The 23,297-nt window shown below is 37.8% G+C and overlaps 1 protein-coding gene across 4 annotated transcripts in view; it reads left to right on the forward strand.

Annotated features, from left to right (window-relative positions):
* Positions 1-261: 261 nt before the first annotated feature.
* The window catches only part of LOC126476815 (poly(U)-binding-splicing factor half pint), a 120,369-nt gene continuing 97,333 nt past the window's right edge, over positions 262-23,297 (forward strand). Inside the window, exons 1-2 of one of the 4 annotated variants that reach the window (XM_050103570.1) lie at positions 262-491; positions 1,447-1,531. In XM_050103570.1, the coding sequence (XP_049959527.1) occupies positions 444-491; positions 1,447-1,531 (133 nt within the window). In that variant the 5' untranslated portion in view covers positions 262-443. Of the gene's footprint in view, positions 492-766; positions 984-1,446; positions 1,532-23,297 lie in introns of those variants that run through there. The other 3 variants (XM_050103572.1, XM_050103571.1, XM_050103574.1) reach the window with 3 other exon arrangements.

Here is a 23,297-nt window from a genome sequence, read left to right on the forward strand (position 1 = left end):
CATAGTTACATAGCTACGCCCCTATCTTTCATTCTATTTTTTAAGCGTCAAAATAATTTGATTGTTTATTTCGTTTTGTATATTAAATACAGTGCATTTCATAAAGTTAGTAAATTGTTTTTAATTTAGTCTTCTTCCTATGGTTATTTAGCAATATTAAGCGGTAGTTTACGTAAGAATCAATTACGAAAAATGGAACATTGTCAACCGTAGCTACTTCCAAGCCACAGATATTACTAGAAACATGTTGAATACGATTTCTTCGATAGTTTTTTTTGTATGGGTTGGGAGAAGTCCGTAATCATTTCGGAAAGACGTTTGGTAGTTAAGTAAAACGGAACAGTAGAGATCGATTACACTGGAAAACCTTTTTGTGCAATGCTATGGAGGAAAGATCTTTTGAGTTCGTCTGAAGAACTTCCTGTTCGTAAATTTAGTGAAATATGGCCATGGTACCTAACTTTTCGTCGATGAATGGGGCAGTTGCTGTGGTAAGTAAAGGGCAGATGTATTTTTCTATTGTAAACGTCGTATCCCGACACGTTTTCATGCGGTTTGTCGTCGTTGTGATGTATCTACGTGAAAACCAGCAATTCTTCATGCGTGATTGATAGAGCCTGAAAAACAGGAGGGAGCCATATGGATTTTTGTTAGATAAAATGGCCGCCATTTTATGTTGATACTCTTGTATGCGTTCAAGGGAAAGAACGGAACCTTGCATAAATAGTTTTGCGTTTCAGGTATAAAGTTATCAATCAAGCGTGTTTCAGACATAGAAGTGGGAAGTTTCATTCATCAGATTCTAAATTAATTTCTTGAATTTTACGGCAATCAATAAGACACGTTGATACTACAGTGGGAGGCTTTGATAGTGCGGTACCAGCCTCACTTATGAGTAGAAAAGTTGACCAGTTTTGTTGACCTGTGGATTTGTTAGTTGCTTTAGCAGGGCTATTCTGTACGTTGCAATGCAGATAACTGACGTAAGTATCGCCAGAAATGCGTAGTCTAAAGGATGCGTCAACAAAAAATGTGTAGTATACTTTCGGCTCGCATTAATTTCGGAGAATTTCGCAGTGAGATCTTTAATATAGAAACTCTTTGCAAGATTGAAATATGCAATGATTAAGAATAGTGCCTATTACATTTGTAGCGCACCTGCTGTTCTCAATACCTAAAGTTGTTTACTGTCATTATTTTAAATCGGACAGTAGCCTACATTTCATTGATTAACTCCCTGTAGTTTAGATACCTTATTTAGCAAACATAATTTACCACTAGTTTCACTTGTGTAGACCTGTTAATGAACATTGGTTTGCCTGTGTAACTTCTAGGTGTTGTTAAACTAAGCATAGCCCACTTGGAACTTTGCAGTTGTGTACACATTGAGCCCTAGTTGCCAAGAAGGATAATTGTTAAAATAATTGTAACTAAATTTTATTGTAGGGTCAGCCACAGCTTCCTGCCCCACAGTCAGCCGTACCTTCGGGTGATACGATGGAGCCATCTATGAAGAGATCAAGGATGGAGGGTATGTTATTTAATATTTTTTTTCTTTATTCCTAATAAAATAGTGAGAATTGTGTGGGGAAATCTCATTTCAGAATACTGAGAAGTAATGTTAAGTACTGTTTTTGAAGTTCACATGTGACGGGTCATTATTTTTAGGGGGACAAGAATCAATTAGAATCACAGATTTACTAATCTCGAACGTCTCTCTCTGTTTCTGAGCTGTTACAGGATATCTGTGAAGCCATTACCAAGTGATCCACTAAGTTAACTACCAGTGGAGAAATATGGGCTCACCTTTCCATTGCACACAATTGTGATAGGCTGATTAATTGGAATGTGGCTCATTCAGTAATTACTGATTGCTGAGAATTGTATCATGGTGTTGTTGCTGCTCTAGTTATTGTTTTTGTGGAGGGGGGGCTGAAGTAAAACAAGTCTGTTAATTTCACCAATTTGTAAATACAGATGGGCTGTTTTGTTATCAGATGCCTGAGTCATGTCCAGTTCTTCCGCAGCAGGAATGCTGATTGGTTCTAAGAGTGTTAACATCTAATTGGATGTTTAACACTAATGTTCCTTTATTTTTAATGGAATCGGTTGGAGAAGTACAACTAAGAAATAAACATTTAGCTTTTGAGCTGTTTCATAAGTATTTAGTATTTAAAATAATGCTGATTCAAACAGTTCAATGTCTCATATTAAGGATTATACTGTAAGAAAATTATTCATATTGACATCAAGATCGTAATTGAGTGGCAGTTAGTTGTAAAACCTACTTCCATGGTATTTGGTTACTTTGTAAGTGGTACTGTACAGTTTGTGTGTAGAGCTTTTCTCTGAATAAAGCCTTGCTGTAAGTACTGTGATCAAGTAAATGTTTCTGGTTTTAGATATGGGTTTTATTGCTGTATATCTGCAGTGTTATTGTAGATTGGGTTGAAAACTTTCAGTAGCACTGTTCTAGAACAACTGTTCCCTCAGATGAGAGACTGAAACTTTCAAGACTTAATAAAATAGAGAATAGTCCACATTTAGTTTCTTGAACTGTTGATTTTTATAATAAAACTTGTGGTCTGACCAAAAATTAATTTCCATCAAGTTTGTCCTCTTACACAATATTTTTTTGGGTTGTTATGGACAAAAAAGTATAAAATACCTTACTTATTTCTGTACTTCTGAAAAATCTAATTCTGAAGCTTAGAGCTACATTAAATTTAAAAGTGCAGTGATCCATGTGATTGGGCATGTAATGGATAAAAGTATATATCTGCAATTTATGAAGCGTATGCTAGTCAACACAATAAGGATAGCATGAACATCTTTTGCAGAGTGGTCGTATCAGATTATTATGTGCTTTTATATCAGAGATAAAATATGGAACCCTTGCATTTAAACAGTGTTGTCAACAGGGTAATAAGTGTCTCTGTTGAGTCTACATTTGTTCATGTAACAAATATTGCTCGTAAATACCTTAAGCATTATCAGTAATTGTTTTGAAATGGAATGAACCTAAGGATTTTGACAATCAAATTATGTGCGACTGTTCACAAGCTGAACCTCAGAAAGTACTCTATAGTGCCTTTTACAGGGGGCTAGTTGTTTTAAGCAAACCTGGGGTTGAGGTTTTATCATAAGCAAGTGATGCATCCACTTTGTAGAAGAAGTTTGGAGATCGGGAGGTTGTTGACACAACTACTTAGAGTAGTTGGCAAATCACATACTGATAGTTTAGGGAGGTGAAGAATTGTGTACAAATTTTGTGTTGGAAACAATATTGTATTAGTAGCCTTTGGTGAACATTTTTAGTATGCTCAATTCAAATTATAAAATGTGTGGAAAAAATCTGCTAGACACAGCCACCACACAATACTGTGATGAAGCTCACAGTGCAGTGAGAATTGAAAGATTGAGACCTTTTTGCTGCTCTGTGGGAGACTGAGAGTGCACCTCTCACTATGATGGTCTGTGTACATATTTCCTACAAACTCTGTGCTGAACTCCTTTCCTTTACTCATTCTGTAGTTAACATGTTACAGAGAGTTTACAAAATACTGTTGGTCTATAGCAGCCATCTGTGTGTGTGTCTGCACCCTGTAAGGCACTTGCTTCTATTTTTGTGGAGTAGAAATGTTTGTCAAAACAGGATTGTATTTCATTTGATCAAATTTTACTGTTTGCTCACTCCCATATAGAGTTAAGGTGTTTTAAGAGGCTTGTTATAAACAGGAAAAAGTTTTGGAGTAAGTGTGCTTTTATTTATGAAAGATTTTCTTTTGGACAGCAAGTCATGCAGTTGATGATATGCCTAGTGTCAGTGTAACACAATTGGTTGCTATAGGTTATGTTGACTACGTGACTGTATGGAGAGTGCTATATGAGAACCTGTTGTATCTGTACCATGTACAGTGTGGAGGAATGATCTGATTTTTCTGCACAGGTACACTTCTTAGAATGGCTCATTCAATAATGTGCCAACCCTTGCTACACTTTTAATGTGCTGTTTACAGGTGGAGCTTTGTTTCATAGTACATGGTTGTGTTGAAGAGTTGTAGAAATTGGGTGCTAATGTTGTGAGAAAGCACTTTGGGCCTCACATCATATAACATATTTTTCCCTCTGCATGAGAATGTTTCCTGAAAGTTTTGCCACACCTTGATGTAATCTGGAGCAAGATTAGAAAAACAAGTTTTTGCCATCTGTTGTTGACAACAATTCTGGATTTTTTATAACCTAGTCGCAGCTCTAGAAACACGAAATACATTAACTCTAGATTTCAAGAAGAATCGACTTCTAGTTGAAGATACGAAGAGGAAATGTCATCAACTTTTTTTTTTTTGCTCCTCATTAAGGGCTGAAAACAATGTCTGGTAACAGTATACAGTAAAATAACACAGGTATTAATAGTTATATTTTTTGTGTTGTTGCTGTGGGTTACAAAGTCACAACGTCACTGTGAAAAATGAAAGAAAATGCAGAAAAAATTCTGCAGATGCAACCTGGTGGTAAGAGAGTAACTACCTTGTAGCTAGTCATGAAAATCCACCAACAGCAACTGGTATTAAATGGTATTTGGATGCCAGAGCTAGAATTTGTAATAAATAGTAATGTACAGTACAAAAACCATTCAAAAGAAATGTTGTAAAGTAGAACATTTCTGTATGGTGAATGTGTTCGTGAAGTTGAGGTTATAACTTCGGTAAATACCAAGAACTGATATTTCGGTTACAGATACTCATATCAGTTTTAAGCCTCAGCTATAATGTGTTCTAGGTATGTAAACTAGAATAAGAAAGGGTTGCGAGTAGTTTTTGAGAACTCAGATGATGTTCAAAAGGAAAATGTGACTATTGTCGTTGCATAGATAAGAGTCAAATGTGAATACACAACATTATACATAGGCTATTCGTCTTTTAGCTTCACTAACAGAAGCAATAAAATTGACTCAACATGGAAGGTTGACTCAACGGAGTTACTAATGTGATAAGACCAGTAAGTGAAAGTATTGCTGCACCATCACCTTCAATACCCAGTTCTTAAAACACACACACACACACACACACACACACACACACACACACACACAGACAGACAGACAGACAGACAGACAGAGAGAGAGAGAGAGAGAGAGAGAGAGAGAGAGAGAGAGAGAGAGAGGGGGGGGGGATATGTCAAGGGAGACTTTTTCTACTTGGAAATACATTGTGTTAACAGTGTGGTCATACAAAAGTAATAATCATTCATGAGGTTTGATGGTTCTTGCCAGATTGTTGATATAGCAAAGCCAATGGAAGATCTTTTACGATTCACCCACAAATGAAGATTTGAGAGGCAAGATATGTAGCAATGTAAGGAGCTCAAGGTTTGTCATGGTCTCTGATTTCACAGGCAGACTAGTCTGTACGCCTTCTTAATGTGTGGCATTGTTAGCCTCTATTGCTACACTGTGTGTGGTAGTTGACATGAGCAATATGCCCCATTAATGTATGGTTTTGGAAGAATCTGTATCTGCTGCATGCCAGAGCATAGGGTTGTTTAATTATGGGCTTCTTCCTCATAAGTTGATGAAAAGCCTTTGCCTGTAATGTAAGAGTTCCCAAATTTAGTCGGACTTTGTGATTTTTCACATCGTGCAGCTGTTGACAACTTGATGTTTTAAGGTAGTAGCTATGAGTACCTCAGGCAGGTGTTCTGGAACCTAAATTAAATTTTGAGCTGATTGTTTTCTAAAAGAACGACTTTACATGCAATTCACTTGATGCACTTGCATCATACATTTTGAACAACTTACTGATCTTCAGTTCTGAAGAAAGGTACCGTTGTTGGCCCTTCATTTATGTAGGTTTCATAGTGTCATTTCTTGGTCAGTGTCTCTTTTAACAATCATCAGTGAAATGTGCTGATTCAGTTCACTTTTGTGTAATGTCATTTTTGTCCTTCAGTAGGAAATGTGCTGGTATATTACAGCAGTGGAAGTGACCCCCGTACTGGCATGGTGGTGTGAGCAGTCATACTGGTATCATAATAAAATTTATTTTTACGTAAATGGACTCGCATTTAAGTTGATGGAATTGTTTGATTTTCTTGTCCCTCTTTTGGTTTCCTCATGAATCATCTCCTATAGCAATTTCTTCCTCCATAATTTTGAAAGCTGTTCCCCTAAATACAAATCACAAGTGAAAGATAACTGTTATTATTGAACACACAGCATTCTCCAGAAAATTGTGCTGGTTGTCAGTATAACCAACTGGGCAAAGTAACTAAACAGGCTCTGTAGAGCACTGAATAAGATTTGAAACATAGTTTCAGCAGCTATTTAGACTGTTAGTAAGAAAGATTCATCAGTCTGGCTTCACTGCTTGGAACGTTGCTTCAGGAACCATATGAAAATCTATCAAACTCACATTTGTCCTTTGGTGGACGTGATATAATATATGATGCTCCTGTGTTGTACATCTATTAAAGAGGGAAATAGACACAGTCATAGCCCCATAGAACATGAGGAATAAAAACTAGACTACAAGAACTTACTCATAGTGATCCAACTGGATGACTTACTCTGTTGATGATTCTTTCTTTTCTTTTGTATCTTTGCTGGAAACAGAGGTATCAAAGTTTTCAAAATTTTTGGAGCAATGCCACCTGTTGTGATAAAAGGCTAGAGTATATATCGAGTGAGCCTGATGACTGTGTGTGAAGACATGTGCAGCTCAATTTGAGTCCACACAGCAGAATGAGGTTTCTGAATGTCCAAATAGGAATATTTTGGATAAGTTGTGTTGGATGCTGCTCATATCAAAGCTTGACTGGAGTTCCTGGACAGAATCAGTGTTAGCTGCAGTCTAAATCACAAATGGTGTCAAACTGCAGCATTGAAAGGAAAGGTTCTAGCAGCTCTATGGTATGGAAGAAATATCAATTGGAAGATGAAGGTTTTTGCTTGTGTAGCCTTTTTAAAAATTCCAAAGAAACATGTAGTTCAAATGTTTCTCATTCGCTTCCAGATGCATTTTTAGTGCCTGTAGTCCGAATGGGTACAGATCCTGGTGTCCAGAGCTGATGAAAATAATTTCAGGAAAGGATTCAGTTTTTAATGAAATAAAATTCACTTTTGATGGAACAAGTGAACAATGGCTTTCATGAGAAGAAGGAAAATGAGATAAGAATAAAAAAAGGAAAGGCAAGGGAATTGGTCAAGGTGCCTGAAAAGGTGAAAGCTCTCAAAGCAATGGGGAACAGAGGATGCCTTAATCATTTGACAATTCTACAGTGCTGCCCTTGCATGTTGAATCATTTGCTGATGTTCGTGGGCGCTTATGAAGACGTGCAAGGGACACATGATGGGAGGAACTGGTCAGTGAAAAAATAATTATAGTAACTTAATGAGAAATGGAAGATGACAGAGTGCTTTCAAGTGAAGCAGCCAATTGACAGCAAATGGGTCTTCAAAATTAAGTTTAATAAAGATGGAGAGATTGAAAGGTATAAGACAAGACTGTTCTTAGAGGAAGGATTATGATAGAGGAAACTAATGCCCTTGTTGCATGGTTGCCTATGTTGAGAACAGTGGTATCCATGGGAAATAACATTTGAAAGTGTGACAAAAGTATTGGACTTGATCAAATATTGACATACATTTGTACGTGGGTAATTTGGAAGATAGTAGTGTGTATCTTCTATTATATATAGATAATATTATAATTGCTGCAAGTTACTCAGATGGGAACAAAAAGATTAAGTGCTTTGGAAAATAGATTTCTCATTTGATATATAGAACAACTTGAATCAGTTTCTTGGAATATGCCAGATGATGGAGAGATTATGGTCAGTTGGCTACCATCTTGTGTAAACTACTGGAACACACCAACATTTCAGATAGATGAATACAAGTCATTGTATCAATTGATAGATTGTTTGATGTATACTACGCTTGCAAGACTAGGTGGAGAGCCATTGGAAGGGACTTTAATAAAAGGATACTAAGATAGTGTTAAAGGAATGAGGAGTACTGGTTTGTGCTATGGAAGAGGAGCGGAGGTGAGTCTCCGCTACAGATGCAGATTTTGACAGTGAAGATAGGAAGTTTACATCAGGTTTCCTTTTGCAAGTGCATACAAATACTATTTATTGTATGACATTGTCATGTTTCCTTATATTCGTCTGAATGGCCACAGCAGCAACTGCACTTGTGGTTAATTCAGTTATTGACTGAACAAGGGTATGTCAGCTACGTAAGGACTTTCGAAGGCAACAATTCTTGTATGTATTTGCTTGGAAGATAGGTTTGAAGAATGATACACTAATATTTAATACAGTTTCGTCAGGCTATGCGAGCAAGGGAATTTCTTTTGCTTATTTAGAAGTTGTTGAATGTAATCAGAAGTTCATTAAATAAACTGCTGTTGTTAAAAGCGACCTGTAAATTGTATGCCTAGGGAATCCCAGCAGCTATCTGTTTATCAAATATCGTGCAGATTTAGACACCAGGCTACTGTACAGATAAATTTGTTACCACAACCTGTATTTCCCTCACAATAACAGAATTGTTACTTTCTAATGTAACCTACACCTCCAAGTTAGACTACAGATTAGTCTGCCACCATATTAACGTAGAATTGGTGGAGGTTGGGAGGGAGGGAGGAGAGATACATTGGCCCATGATTTTGGTTACTTTTCTTCCTGTGTCTGGATGCCTGATCTCACCAGTCTTCATTTGCTTAAAAATGTGTGTGTGTGTGTGTGTGTGTGTGTGTGTGTGTTTGTGTGTGTGTGTGTCTTTGTCTTTTTGTTCTGTTTGTTAATGTCGCAGCCCTGGTATGCTTACAGGAAAGGTAGTTAAAGGAGGTAGTGCAGATGAAAGCTTTTCTTTTTAATCTGGTTGCAGTAACTGGTTAGGTTCAACATATTTTTCATGTAATAACCCAGTTGTATTCTGAAGGGAAGTTTGTGCACTTTTCCGTGTCTCAGCTTGTGTTGTGAGTTGGAAGTCAAATCAGTTTGTGCCATTGATGTGAAATATCTGTTCACCACCGGTCTTAGAATTAAATGTGTGCGGTAGCACTCTAATTATAACTGTTGAATTGTTTCCATTTTGTTAGAATATTTTCAGATTGTTTGCATTTGCATGAGTCAAGCACTTTCAGGTCAGCCATGAGGATCAGCCACAACTACTCATGGCTGAAAATGGTTTTACCACTGCCATCTGGGGGTTGATGGTTGGTAGCCATGTAGCAGAAAATAAAGGGTGAAAGATAATAAACCAACCTGAGATTGTTCGCAAGCCTTCTGCCCTCAGATTACTGATAGTAGTTGTAAAGTTGAGAGCAATATTTTTTCTGTTCTGTGGTGTGTAAGGTTGGTTTGACACTTAACTCGGCTTTTACACCATCTTAATGCTGATTAAATAAAATATTTATTGAAGCACTAAAATTGTGTAGTCTGTTTCCAGTAGATACTCTCATTTAACCACAAGAAAAGTGGCCACCTTTCTTCAAATAAATCACACCTGTGTGCTCTGATTATCACATGTAACTGGTTGGTTAAAATACAAACATCATGTCCTCTTGATTACTTTTTTTTATCTCCAAGCATTGCTTTTGAGGTCCTCAGACACTTGGGTATTGTCGAAGGAAAGATGACACCAGAACATTCTTTTGGAAGGAAAATGGATTCATAACCCCCCCCCTCGAACTTATATTGCAGTAAGAATGTTGGCTTCTGTGGTGGGAACCATAAATTTTCACTGGGTTTGTGACTATAACATGAAATGATAAAACTACTGATTTTCTGTTACTATTGTACACAGACTTCACCAGAGTTGCTCCGTATAACATGGGTGTGTTTGCTGGGTGTATATCCAGTATGTCATTGGCTGGTTGATGACATCATGCCTGCGTGCAAATTATGTGATGATATATACATTTTTGATGTTAAGTGAGCTGTTAATGATATTTGCTGACCCCATTCATGTTTTGTATAAGTGCAACATTTCTGATAATTTGTTTATCCATGATCTTTAATTGGGTATTGCTATGAAACAATTCTTTTGAAAGCCATTAGTGAAACACTGCAACCACCGGTTCATTGAAACCTTACCGTCAGTACACAATAGTCATTACTGCAATCTCTACCTACAAATTTCATGGCTGATATAGAAGAAAAATATTGGAAGCTCAAACTGAAGTAAGATTTGCTAATATGAATATACCTGAAGAAAAGTGAAATACTTTTCCCACATGACTGCTCTTGTGCACACTCCGTGAACCATGTGAACTCAGTGAGAAAAATGACAGTATTATAAAAGGGATAGATTGCTATTCACCATACTGAAGAGGTGCTGAATCGCAGGCAGAAATACACAAGACTGCTATACCTGGAGCTTTTGGCCAAAAGGCCGCCTACTGTAGAACACACACACACACACACACACACACACACACACACACACACACACACACACACACAGCACTGTCTTCATGCAGTGGCCAAACTGAGCAGCTGCCCCGAATGGAAGAAGCAGTCTGGGTGGTGGAGGTAAGGAAGTAGATAGGTAGATGGGGTGGGAAGGATGAAGGATAACAGGCTAAGGGTGGGAGGAGGGAATACTGCTGACTAGGAGCAGACAGAGACATGGTAGGGCTGCTAGGTGCAGTTGTGAGGTTTAAGGGGTGGGTAAGTTGGGGGAGGGGGGGGGGGAGCAGAAAAGAAAAGAAGTAGAGGAGGGAAAAAAGAGAGGGACTAGTGGGTGTGTTGGCCGAATAGAAGGCTGTGTAGTGCTGGAGTGGGAGCAGGAAGAGGATAGGTAGGAGAAGTACAGGGATTAGTGAAGGCTGAGGCCAGAGGTGATGTGGGATTTATTGCAGGGGACCACCTGTGTAGTTCAAGAAAGCTAGTGGTGGGAGGGATCCAGATGATACAGATTGTGAAGCAGTCATGGAAGTGAAGAATAGTGTGTTAGGCAACATGTTCAGTAACTGGGTGGTCCAGCTGTCTCTTCGCCACAGTTTGTTGGTGGCCTTTCATGGGGACAGCTAGCTTGTTGGTTTTCATGCCAACGTAGAATGCAGTACAGTGGTTGCAGCTTAGTTTGTATATCTCATGGCTGCTTTCACAAGTAGCCCTGCCTTTGGTGGGATAGATGATGCTTGTCTAGGACTGCAGTAGGCAGCAGCAGCAGCAGTGGTGGTAGTTAAGAAAAAGGAACATGCTACGTCTTATGTCAAAAGTATACTTACATTACAGTTATTTTAATTAAAATAATTTAGGGGTGAAACTTGAGTCATCAGCAGGCAGACACAAAAGAGAATGAGAACTTTCCTAGCTTTAGAAAGAAATAGTAAAGTTTGTGTGTGTGTGTGTGTGTGTGTGTGTGTGTGTGTGTGTGTGTGTGTGTGTGTGTGTGAGAGAGAGAGAGAGAGAGAGAGAGAGAGAAGCAGCTAAATGTATTGAGGTTGTGAGTGGGTACTTTGACAATCTGTATACATCTGCAATGTAACTATCTGATTGCATGCCGGTGCCACCGCATTTTGCATTGCTTATGGTCTTGAAGCAGCGGGCTGCCAAGAAAAAGCATTATTTTTCAAACTCTCAGCAGGTATTTTTATGATGAATACACTGGTGCTTGATTAAATTTCACAACTTAACAATGTCACAAATTGTAATTTTGAAGACAAGGAAGAGAGCATACTTATAATTCTGACAAGGAACCCCCCTTGAGTGCCAAAAGGACAATGATGTTTACCGTATTGGATGCCCTATGTATGTCTACCATACAACCATAATATTGGCTGCTAATGGCGACCGAGGGTGTGACTAGAGGTATTAAATTCTGATCACAGCATGAGGCTACAGGGTGTAGTTGAACTGCTTAGTCAATGAGTAACTCAAGAGTGCTACAGTGCGAGTGTTGTTGATACAAAGCAATGGCAACAATAAACAAAGCAAACTTGAATTATATCAACACTAACGGTTGCAGAAGTTGACATTTCACACGGAAAGGAACCCAAGGAATTTCACAGAGTGAGAAAGAGGCGGCAGATGAAATGTTAGCATTACTGCAAGGTGAGTCAGGGGAATATGTGTTGTTGTATTTGCTTGACTGTGTGGGCAGTGTACATGAGTAAAATGATGGTATTTACTTAAGAAGTGAAAGTGGTATTGAAACAGGTGTTCAGCCATGTAGTTCACGGTCTTTGCCTGACAAAGTAAAAAATCCCATCTCCATTGAAACATAGTAAACAACCATCATTTTCCAAGTAGTAGGTACCAAACATAATTATGTGCATGGATGATCATCCGAAGCATAGTAAAAAACTGTTACGAACAGATTTCAAATAAGTCCACAGCAGTATGACCATGTAGTGCATGAGAAAAACTGTGGATTTTAGAGGGAGGAAAGGCACATTTGTTACAAAAACTGTTGTTCATGCGCTTCAAAGATCCTCGTACAATTTACAGGATGTGCATAATAGTGACCTCCTGCATTATGCTCATCAAATTACGCATAACATAGCTTACAGTGATTTCCAGGGTAGCAGTAGATAGTTAAATAAATTAAAACAGTGCTACAGTATTGGCAGATGTAAGGTAACATAATTTCAAACAAAGCATCAGTTTGACAGTGCACAGTAAACTGCAGAATTCACCCAAAAATTTGTAGACGAGATAAGACCAATCAGCATTAAAGAAGGAGTGCAAATGAAGGAACACTGGAACTTGAGAAGAGTACCAAGAGAGCTCTATCAAGCTCAACTAACATCAATGCGTTAGCACAGTTGTATACAATTATACTGACTGTTAATCTGTATGGTAAATTGGCTGGAAAATTATTTATTGTGCTACGAGAAGTCGTAGGTGCATTTCCCCCCTACGATTCTTTTTTGTGTGTGTGTGTGAACTCATTAGGGCAATATGGGATATTTACATAACAGCAAGCAAGAATGGAAAAATGCGCATATAAGAACTAAATCTGTGGTTTGAGCACTGTTTTTGGCTAATAGCTGCTCAAAAAACTTGCTTTTGCGTGATTCCTGGTTTGTGTAGAAAAATCATATTCCTTCAGAGCAGATTATTCCTTCTGAAAAGTGTGTAACATTGCAATTCATGCCATCTAGAACCACAATTCCATGCCTATATTATTGCACTATCTATTGTTACATCTTGAAGGATAGCCAGTTTCACAGTAAGGTCCATGAGCAACTGTTTCACATTCAGTCAGTTCTCATCACCCTGTTACACCAATATTCTATATGCATTCTGTGAGAGTGAATATCTGGCTGAATGTCATGCACAGTTCGTAACTCCCAAGGGTTTTGCCTTTGATCTTCATGATGTGAATCTTTGTGATCACTCTGGTGAGCCATTTTTCATGTGGTGTTTGTGATGCAAGTTAATGGTTTGTTTTGATTTCTGAAATGTTGACGAGGTCCACTTTGTGAAATGTAATATATACATCCCATAGAATGTTGACCTGTGCACCTCTTGGGCATTCATTTTCTGTTGACCTCCTGATGCAGTTGGGGAGTTATTAGCAGCTAATATTTTTTGTCATTGTTAATACAACATTTTCAAACGAGTCTTACAAAAGATTAAACTTGTGATCTTGCACCCAAGGGGTCCCTTGCCAGCGATTAGATAGCACAGGAAAAGAACCATATTTCAATGTCATTACTGCGTAATACACAAAGCTGTCACAAACAAACTCAGATTTTGAAACAAAATCTCTGCGTTGAAGACAATGGTATTTAATATTGTTCATTAATAACTAATTTCTACATTGATCAGCAAATCAGTGTTCATTCCAGTGATGTTGGTGAAAAAAGAAGTTGCTGTCTTTACATACGGATTATGAAACAGTTGTACTGGATGTAGCTTAAATCATCGCTGTTTCTCCCTGAGTGACCCTGTTGAGCCTGATAAATCTCTCTTTAGAGTGTTGAAACTGGTCATCTAGACAGTTTTTGAGGCAACTGAAATATTAACTACAATGAAGCTGAAACTTTTACATACATCAAGATTTGTAAGATATGTTATACAGAGGCCAGTTATGATACACAGTGCAGATTCACGACTAAGAGTTTTTGGCGTTGTCTTGAGTTTCTCAACCAGGCTACCAACACCCACACGCACGCACACACACGGAATATATTTCTGTAATTTGCAATAAGCTGGAATATATAAGATCTTTCTTGAAGCAGAGAGTTAAAATATCACTTGCAGTATTGCACAGCATACAAGTGCTGCTGCAAAAATAAGTTGAGAATAATAGGATGTCACATCCTGTTACATGTTCCAATTGTGCAGAAAGTTTTTCATATGTGCTAACAGTATGTGATTCAAGTGTACATCCGTGTACAGTTTCAGTTGAATATGAAGAGATTGGTGCAGTACTGTAAAGTTCTGAATGAAATACAAATAATGGAAGAAATAAAGGTAAACAGTTGCCATATAGTTGAGGAGCTAGAAATTTATGTATTTAAAAAGGGCAAATTGACTGCTCTGCAGAAATGTAGCAGGTAAAATCTCGTGGTAGCGTTATCGCTCCCCGCGCATGGGGTCCCAGGTTCGATTCCCGACGGGGTCAGGGACTTTTTCCTGCCTTGAGATGACTGGGTGGTGTTGTCGTCTTCATGATCATCATCATCATCATCATCATCATTCATCCCTATTACGGTCGGAGGAAGGCAATGGCAAACCATCTCCGCTAGGACCTTGCCTAGTTGGCGGTGCTGGTCTCCCACATCGTCCCCTATGCTCCTTGGAGTATGGGACCGCATCATCATCAAGATATAAATATAATCACACTACTGCTGAACTTTACGGGATGAAATGGCAAAAAAGAAAAGAAATTGTGCTACAGCAGACATCCAAAGATAATGAAAGTAGTTAGATGTGATAATTATCTTGTACACTGAGTGTGAGAAGTTTGATCAAATTTACACTCACTCGTGTCAAGTTGAAGAGAGATTTATCAAATGTATGTGAATCTTGGAACATGCGCTTGTTTGTTACTTCTATGAAATGGGTACCTTTCGTAATACAGATAAATAAACACAACCAGTCATATTTGAGAAATATTTTGTAGGACTTTGGTGCCTAGAAAACTACTTCTTGCTACGTGAAAGTTTTTGGTTATTCAGTTGATATATCTAATGAAGCTTGCAGAGTTAAATCCAAGGCAAGGTTATTGATCAGTTACGCCGGGTGATCAAAAAGTCAGTATAAATTTGAAAACTGAATAAATTACGAAATAATGTAGATAGAGGTACAAATTGACACACATGCTTGGAATGACATGTTTTATTAGAACCAAAAAAATACAAAAGTTCAAAAAATGTCTGACAGATGGCGCTTCATCTGATCAGAGTAGCAATAATTAGCATAACAAACTAAGATGAAGCAAAGATGATGTTCTTTACAGGAAATGCTCAATATATCCACCATCATTCCTCAACAGTAGCTGTAGTCGAGGAATAATGTTGTGAACAGCACTGTAAAGCTTGTCAGGAGTTATGGTGAGGCATTGGCGTCGGATGTTGTCTTTCAGCATCCTTAGAGATGTCGATCGATCACGGTATACTTGCGACTTCAGTTAACCCCAAAGCCAGTAATCGCACAGACTTAGGTCTGGGGACCTGGGAGGCCAAGCATGACGAAAGTGGCGGCTGAGCACACGATCATCAAGCGACGCGCGCAAGAGACCTTTCACGCGTCTGGCAATATGGGGTGGAGTGCTATCCTGCATAAACATAGTACGTTCCAGCAGGTGTTTATCAGCCAGGCTGGGGATGATGCGATTCTGTAACATATCGGCGTACCTCTAACCCGTCACGGCAGCAGTTACAAAACCAGAATCATGCATTTCCTTGAAGAAAAAAGGTCCGATAATGGAAGATGTGGTAAATCCAACCCATACCGTGACTTTCTCGTCATGCAATGTAGTTTCCATGACAGTTCTAGGATTTTCGGTAGCCCAAATTCTGCAGTTGTGGGCGTTGACAGACCCGTCGGAGCGTGAAATGAGCTTTGTCGGTCCACAACACGTTACTCAACCATCGTCATCTTCTGCCATCTTTTGAAATGCCCACACCGCAAATGCCCTCCACTTCACTAAATCGCCAGGTAACAGTTCATGATGCTGATGTATTTTGTACAGATAGCATCGGAGGGTATGTCTCAGTGCCAACCAAACAGTAATGTATGGAATGTCGGTGCGACATGCTACTGCATGAGCGCCGACTTCCCCATGCATAGATGAACCCGCTACAGTCTCCATTTCTTCCTGAACTGTCTTGGCAGCATTACGCCTCGCGCTCGATCGGCCACTACAGGGTCTATCGTCTAAATGACCCGTGGCTTCGAACTTCGAAATCATTCTCGCCACAGCTGCATTTGTCAATGGACCTTTACCCGTTCGAATCCCGTTCCTATGGTGATAGGATCGTAATGCTCAACTAGCACATTCCCCATTCTGATAATACAGCTTCACTAAAAGCACCTTCTCAGGTAACGTCGACATGCTGCGACTGCTCGCGCGTCTGATTCTCTCTCTCATTACAGCTCCTTTTATACACGATTGTCATGTGCAGTCACTGACGTTTTGCTGTCCAGTGCCATCTGTCGGACATTTTGTGAACTTTGTTTTTTTGTTCTAATAAAACCCCATGTCAATCCAAGCATGAGTGTCAATTTTTACCTCTCTATCTACATTCTGTGGTTTATTAAGTTTTCAAATTTATACTGACTTTTTGATCACCTGGTATTAACAACTGGAGCAAATGTCTTAGTCATCCATCCCCTGTATACACTATGAGACTGCCAATTTTACAAAACTTGGTCCATATGGCAGTGCAGTTCAAACAGAAAGTAGCACAGAAGCAAATAAGTGTGTGAAGCTAATGTGGCAGGAATGAATGGAAGAATACTCAAAATTCTACTAATCTGTGCTGAACAGGAAAGGTCACAGTGCATTTTCATGGCAGTCTGAAGAACATTTTGTGTATGAGCCAAAGATATTCGTTGGAAATACAGATAGTTCTGTGCGTTACAAATTCTTTATTGAACACCATGCTTAGCTGACTTCATGGGCAGCGTCACAGTATGAAGTCACAGTAACACACAAAACAGAATGTTATTGAGAATATTGTAGGATAACTTTTATTTGTAATTTTTTTTTTCTTTAACTTTCCTTTTTGTCTCTCCATTGTGTTTCCGTGCCATGGCTTATCAAAATTGCGCTGTGATAGTGACTGTGACACTTTGCTTCACTGCTGAAGTTATGCCTTTGTACTTCCATTCTAACAATGTATTCTTAGAGTTGTAGTAATGAATGGAAACCTTATTCACATGTAAACAAAGTGTAAGGCTTCTTCAGTGCATATAACATTTCTTCCATATCATGTCGTGTCAGATCACATGAGGTTGCCAATAGAAAGATTAAAACAGCTCCAATGAATATAGATATATATATAATGTTTACATCATCTTTAGTATCTTTGAAACATTTCTAATATCCAATCTTGTACTATTAAAGGACTACAAAATTTTGACTGAGTGTGTGATTGTGTGAATGTGCAAGAATTTAAATAACGGCAACAGTTTTGCCAAATTGCTTACGTATTTTCTAATGTTAATGCAAGGGAAAGGAAAAAAAAGAGAACTTAGAATAATTTAAGGGTGCCACAGGTGTTGGTGGTGAATTCTGGTGTCCCAAGTGTTTTTGAAACAAGGTTTATGAAACAAGGTTTGTGCTGATGAAAATCAGAGGAAATAATAGTACACAAGCAGTTGTTTGAATATTAATAAAAACTCTACCTGCAGTCTACTTTAGTCCACTGTAGGAAATGAAACTCAGTGCCATTGTAGCGCATTAAAGATTTGTCCATTATATTCATTGTTGAAGTAATAAGATGTCCAATGTAGGCTATAAATAAAAATAACAAATATTGTATCCTACTCTTCATCACATTGTCGTTCGTACTCCACACCTTGAATACTTCGAGGGGTTATAAATTTCAATAAACATTCAACTTGCAGTGTTGTAAGACAACGAAAGTCATTTTTGTAGGCATAGGAAAAAGACAGATACGCAGTTGCTGGATTGTTAATAGAACATTTAATATAAATATGCATTTGTAGTCGCTATGTACTACTCAATAATGATGTTCTTTACATATAATGCACAAGCAACAGAAATCTTGCCCCCTTTCTCCCCATAAAGGAGTCTATGATCATAGTCTCCGTTGAACAGCAGAATGTAAGTATAAAATCTAGACACTACAGAAAACTTCCACTGATAAATGAATTGATATTTTGTTTATAGTTGTCTGATTGTGGAAGTGACACTGAGATGTAAGTATTTTATCAGTGATGTAGTAAGTGCTGTACTGAAATCCTTTGACACATTTTCCGTTCTTTGGTTCACGTTTAAGATGCATTTTTGCCATTCTGCTTTTTTAAATTGTTTTGAAGTATGAAAGAATACTTTCTGTGAAGTTTAGGTATTTATAGCCATACTCATCCAGCTCGACATGTTTGTGCATAACTTTACTGTTGTAAAAGATCTTACAATACTTGGAAATTCTTCTAATGAATTATATTACAATGAACAAAAGTAGTAACTTGGAGATTAATTTGCTGAGTTGAATGGGATATGTACCTTGTTAATATCCTTGCAATACTGCAGCACTGCCTTTGGATGAACAACGAAAAGCCAGTGAAGATTACAGCTGTATTAAAAAAACAAAGAAAGAAAAAGACCTGAATAGGAAGGAAAACCAAACCCATCAATCGTTGTGACCAAACAATATTGGTGAATAGCAGCCATATCTCCATTATTCAAACTTTCTGTCATTTTAATATATACAGATTCAACCTTAACTCTATGAAATTTTGGACAGTGTTTAGGGATACACACAGTATTCTGGTATCAGATCCCCTTGGCCTCCAATAGCCTAATGGAGTAATTACATTTAATTTGCTTTATTACCCACTTTTTCTTTGTATTACACTGGAAGTAGCTGCAGAGCAGTACAAATGTTAATGGTGTGTATAGTGTCTTCCTTGTCAACAAATCTGTCCCATTCGCGTTGGTATTTGATGTTTACAACAGTAATGTCCACCGTACTCTTCGCCCTCAAGTTCGCAAATTGGTGTAACAAACTGAATTATAATTACCTTACTACTCTGTAACAAGCTTCCAGAGACAGTCCCTTATACCAGAATACTCACAGAAATTTTTGATGAATTTGGACGGACACACACACACACACACACACACACACACACACACACACACACACACACACACACACACACAGTGCCATCTGGAATTTATTAAGTCATTATGTTTACAGTTATTTCTACCATGAGATAAGTTATGGGATAGGGAATTGAATAGGGTGATGTAAATTGTTCTGTTTTGGACTAGTGTGACATTCATCCACAGATTAACTTTCATAAAAGTCTTTTGAAGTATTACTAATACATCCTATGAAATTTTATTGGTTGTCTTCCCACTGAAGGTAATTTTCTTCCGAATTTTTGGTGTGGGTATCTTACAACTTAAGTCTTCCACTGAGGCATATTCAGTGACTGCTTCAAGCAAAATGTGAGAGATATTGGCCGGCCTAGTGGTTCTAGGCACTTCAGTCTGGAACTGCGCAACCACTATGGTCGCAGGTTCGAATCCTGCCTCGGGCATGGCCTTGTGTGATGTCCTCAGGTTAGTTAGGTTTAAGCAGGTCTAAGTTCTATGGGATTGATGACCTCAGGTGTCCCATAGTGCTCAGAGCCATTCGAACCATTTGAGAGATATTGCAATGGGTATAATAGCAGACTCATGTTTGAATTGTGGAATTGAATTCCCAAGAAAGCATGACAACTGTGAAAAGGACGTTACGGATTTTCTTCATAATCTCAAATGATGTACTCACGGATGAGATACTGAAAACTAATCTTTCTTCCTCAAGCAAATACTGCATGTCTTTAATTTTGATAATGTAACTTTTAAATCAGAGATTTCATTTCCTATGTATTCTTATCTTCTCCTTTGTTGGTTTGGCAGGAGTGAAAGGAGAATGTCACCATGTGAAGGTCCATTTCTGCTCCTATGTTGTTAGTTCAAAGAGTCTGTAAAGATGTGTGTGTTACCTAGCTGGTTGTAAAGGTGCATTTTATGTCTAACTTCCTTCATCTACACCTTTTTTATGGTAGTAAAAAATTAAACTTTGCTTCTTTTTTCTCGCAATTATAACACACATCACGAAGACATGACTGCCCTTAAAACATGTTGTAGATAAAAAGCAAACTTGTTTAAACCTGAGCTCTGTAGAGTTGGGGGAAGAAAATATTAGTCTTGCACTTTTAGTAGCCCGTATTTTTGTGATCGTATGTGACACAGTGAGTCTTGTTTCCTTTGTTCTGGTGATGGCATTTTTCATAGGAAAGCTACAATATTGGATCTCTCCAGTGACCATGTCTTTAAGTTTGCATTTTCTATAGGCGAATCCCAAGAATTTTGGAAATCTGTATCAATTGGAGCCAATTTTGTGGATTGTCATCTATTACTTTGTGGCAAGTAGAGTACTGACCATGATTATGGAGTCTCTGAAAGCATTCTGTTATTGCTGCAAACTTATTTTTTGCTACTAAATTTGGACATGTGCCGGTATTCATAGTCAGTAACATAATACATCTGGTTCTTGAAATGGAGTTGAATGTGAGCAGCAAAAGAGGTAAAATAAAGCTGATGGTTTCTTTAATTTAGGATAAAGATTTGATAACCCTGCTTTTAACCCTATCTTCCCCTTCACATGTTTCTAGGGGGGAGGAAATCCACAGAACATTACAAACAATTGTTTTTTCCACTGATGATCATATGAATGTTTTAATTATTGTAATATAAAAACAAGTTAATGGGACAGTCAGTTAATGGGGAAAGGGTTTGTCTTGATTACTGTACATTGCACTCTTCTAAACACACATGTTCAGCAATTTTTTGGAGCAGATAGGGTGGCTTTATGATAATCTTACTAGGTTCTGACGTGTTCCTTTGCATACATTATAAAATCCCATACTCCATGTTTGTTATCACCTAACAAGCTGTGTACAGAATTGTAATTTCTTGCCGTATGCAACTGTGGATATGAGGCATGTTGATGACTGAACTCTAGGGCATGCTCCAAATTGTGTTACTGTTTCTGCTTCTGGCATTCAGTTCACATATTGTTTGAAAGAAAACTGATGTATGTTGGTTGTTTCTTCTGTTTCCTTTATGTCCTAACAAACTCTTTGACCAAAATAAGTCTTCAACATCCATGCTCTAACCAGCATATGTTCCCAGTATATTTTTTCGGGGTAATACACTGTGCAGGAAGAAAGACAGATCTTTTCATAATTACTTTCTGTTGGACAATTTTATAAAAAAGTATTAATTCGAGAATTGGGTACTATTGCTAATAAATTCAGGTTCATTACTTTCCATTCTGGTCGCAGTGTCTGAGCTACACCTGTTCTATTCTTAACTGATAATCGGCTGCCACAAGCAATGAAATTATGTGGACTTGTTTACTTCCCCTTTTGCACTTGACATCAGTATGTTTTAAATAGTGTTCTTAAGCAGTGATTACAGAAAAAACTTTTCGTATCTGATATGTTTGTGCTTGTTAGTTTTTGCATACTGGTAAATGTCTTTAAGCAATCTAAAGTAAAGGATACTTCACTGAAATTTGTAGTGAATCAATGCATTTTTACATTGATTATCTCTTAATGAACTGAACTTTAGTTCAACTTTCTAGGACGTATTTGTGCTTAAGAGTTCTTACAAGTTCTTACAATCATTATCCATGTCCATTGTAACTTTAATTTTAGTCCATGTTTTAACATAGTTTGCTCACTGTTATATATGCAAGCTTAGAATTCATAGTAATCTTCAGTGTTACATATTAGATTTCCTAACTCTGCACTTGTCACTGCTATACAGATGAACAACATTGTCTTTAAAGCACACTATGCCTATCACTACTATATTTTACTTGAGGATACAGAAGAGACGACACTTCCACAAGTGTATGTTATGTAGAATAAATAATAATGATTATAAAAATCCCATAAGTAGTAGATTGACAGTTTACGTATTGAGTGCAGAATAATGGCTACAAATGCTTTTGCTGTATGCATTAAGTGGACGGATGTATTGTTAGATACATAGACATATTTAAAAATAGATTATAATTGTGTAAATTAGGTATTAAAACAGTGATCGCTAACTGAAGACAATTCGTAATTTTTTTATGTTTCCAGATTGTGACACAGGTAAAGGGGTTAGGGGTACACGGTCCAGGCAACTACAAGCTTCGCTCATCTGTGAATTCTTAGCTCTCCTGGCATTCAGCATTTGATTTTTCATTTTATTTTTGTGAATATTAATATATCTACTGCCATGAGCGTATACTTGAAATAGACAAGTAGCCAAAAGTAGCAGTACTTCAGCCTGCAGTCCTGCATGTGGTTTTAATATTGTTTTGGATGCTTAAGTCCAAGTACAGTGAAAGAAAAAAAAGTGTAGCGAAAGACCATTCCAATTAAAGTGCACAGTGTCTCCCCCACTACATATCTTTCCCACACTTTCATATTTCTCCTATACGCGAGATAACATTATCAGTTCAAAGTGCACAATTTCATTTGATGCTCTCAAGCTTCATCAAAAACAAATGAAATGTGTTACACTTATAGAACTTCATTTGTGCCTTCTTTTGTGTTGATCATAATTAATTACTTTGATAGGACTATGTTGTGCATTACCTTATTGTTCTTGGCACTGTCTGTCTGCACATGGTTTTGAGCAGAATTCTCAACTTTGATCCATTTTTTAAAATAAATTATTGGGGATTAAATTTCTTCGAAAGTATTGATTCATTTTAATAAATACCGTATACAGAAGACAATTCACAGCTTTTGGTCACAAAAACTTGTACATAATAAGCAAAAGTGGGGTGAGAGAAAAAAGGGGGGGGGGGGTGGAGGGTGACTGTATAAATAATTTTAATTATACTCTTATTTATACTTTATGTAAATGCTACGCTTTCTAATATCAGTGCCAAGTAATAACCCAATGTAGTGTTAGGATCTTTTTAGTGACAGGGTACAATACCCCTAAGTGAATGTGGCGTGTCACTGCAAAAGACCGCAGTAAGAGAGAGGTACACCACCATGTAGTGTTCATTTTAATATGATTTATCATATGCAGTAAATGATATTGTTAGGCAGACACTCATTCATTGTGCTTAGCA

The sequence above is a fragment of the Schistocerca serialis genome, chromosome 1 (genome assembly GCF_023864345.2).
Source record: "Schistocerca serialis cubense isolate TAMUIC-IGC-003099 chromosome 1, iqSchSeri2.2, whole genome shotgun sequence".
In the NCBI taxonomy this organism is placed as follows: Eukaryota; Metazoa; Arthropoda; class Insecta; order Orthoptera; family Acrididae; genus Schistocerca; species Schistocerca serialis.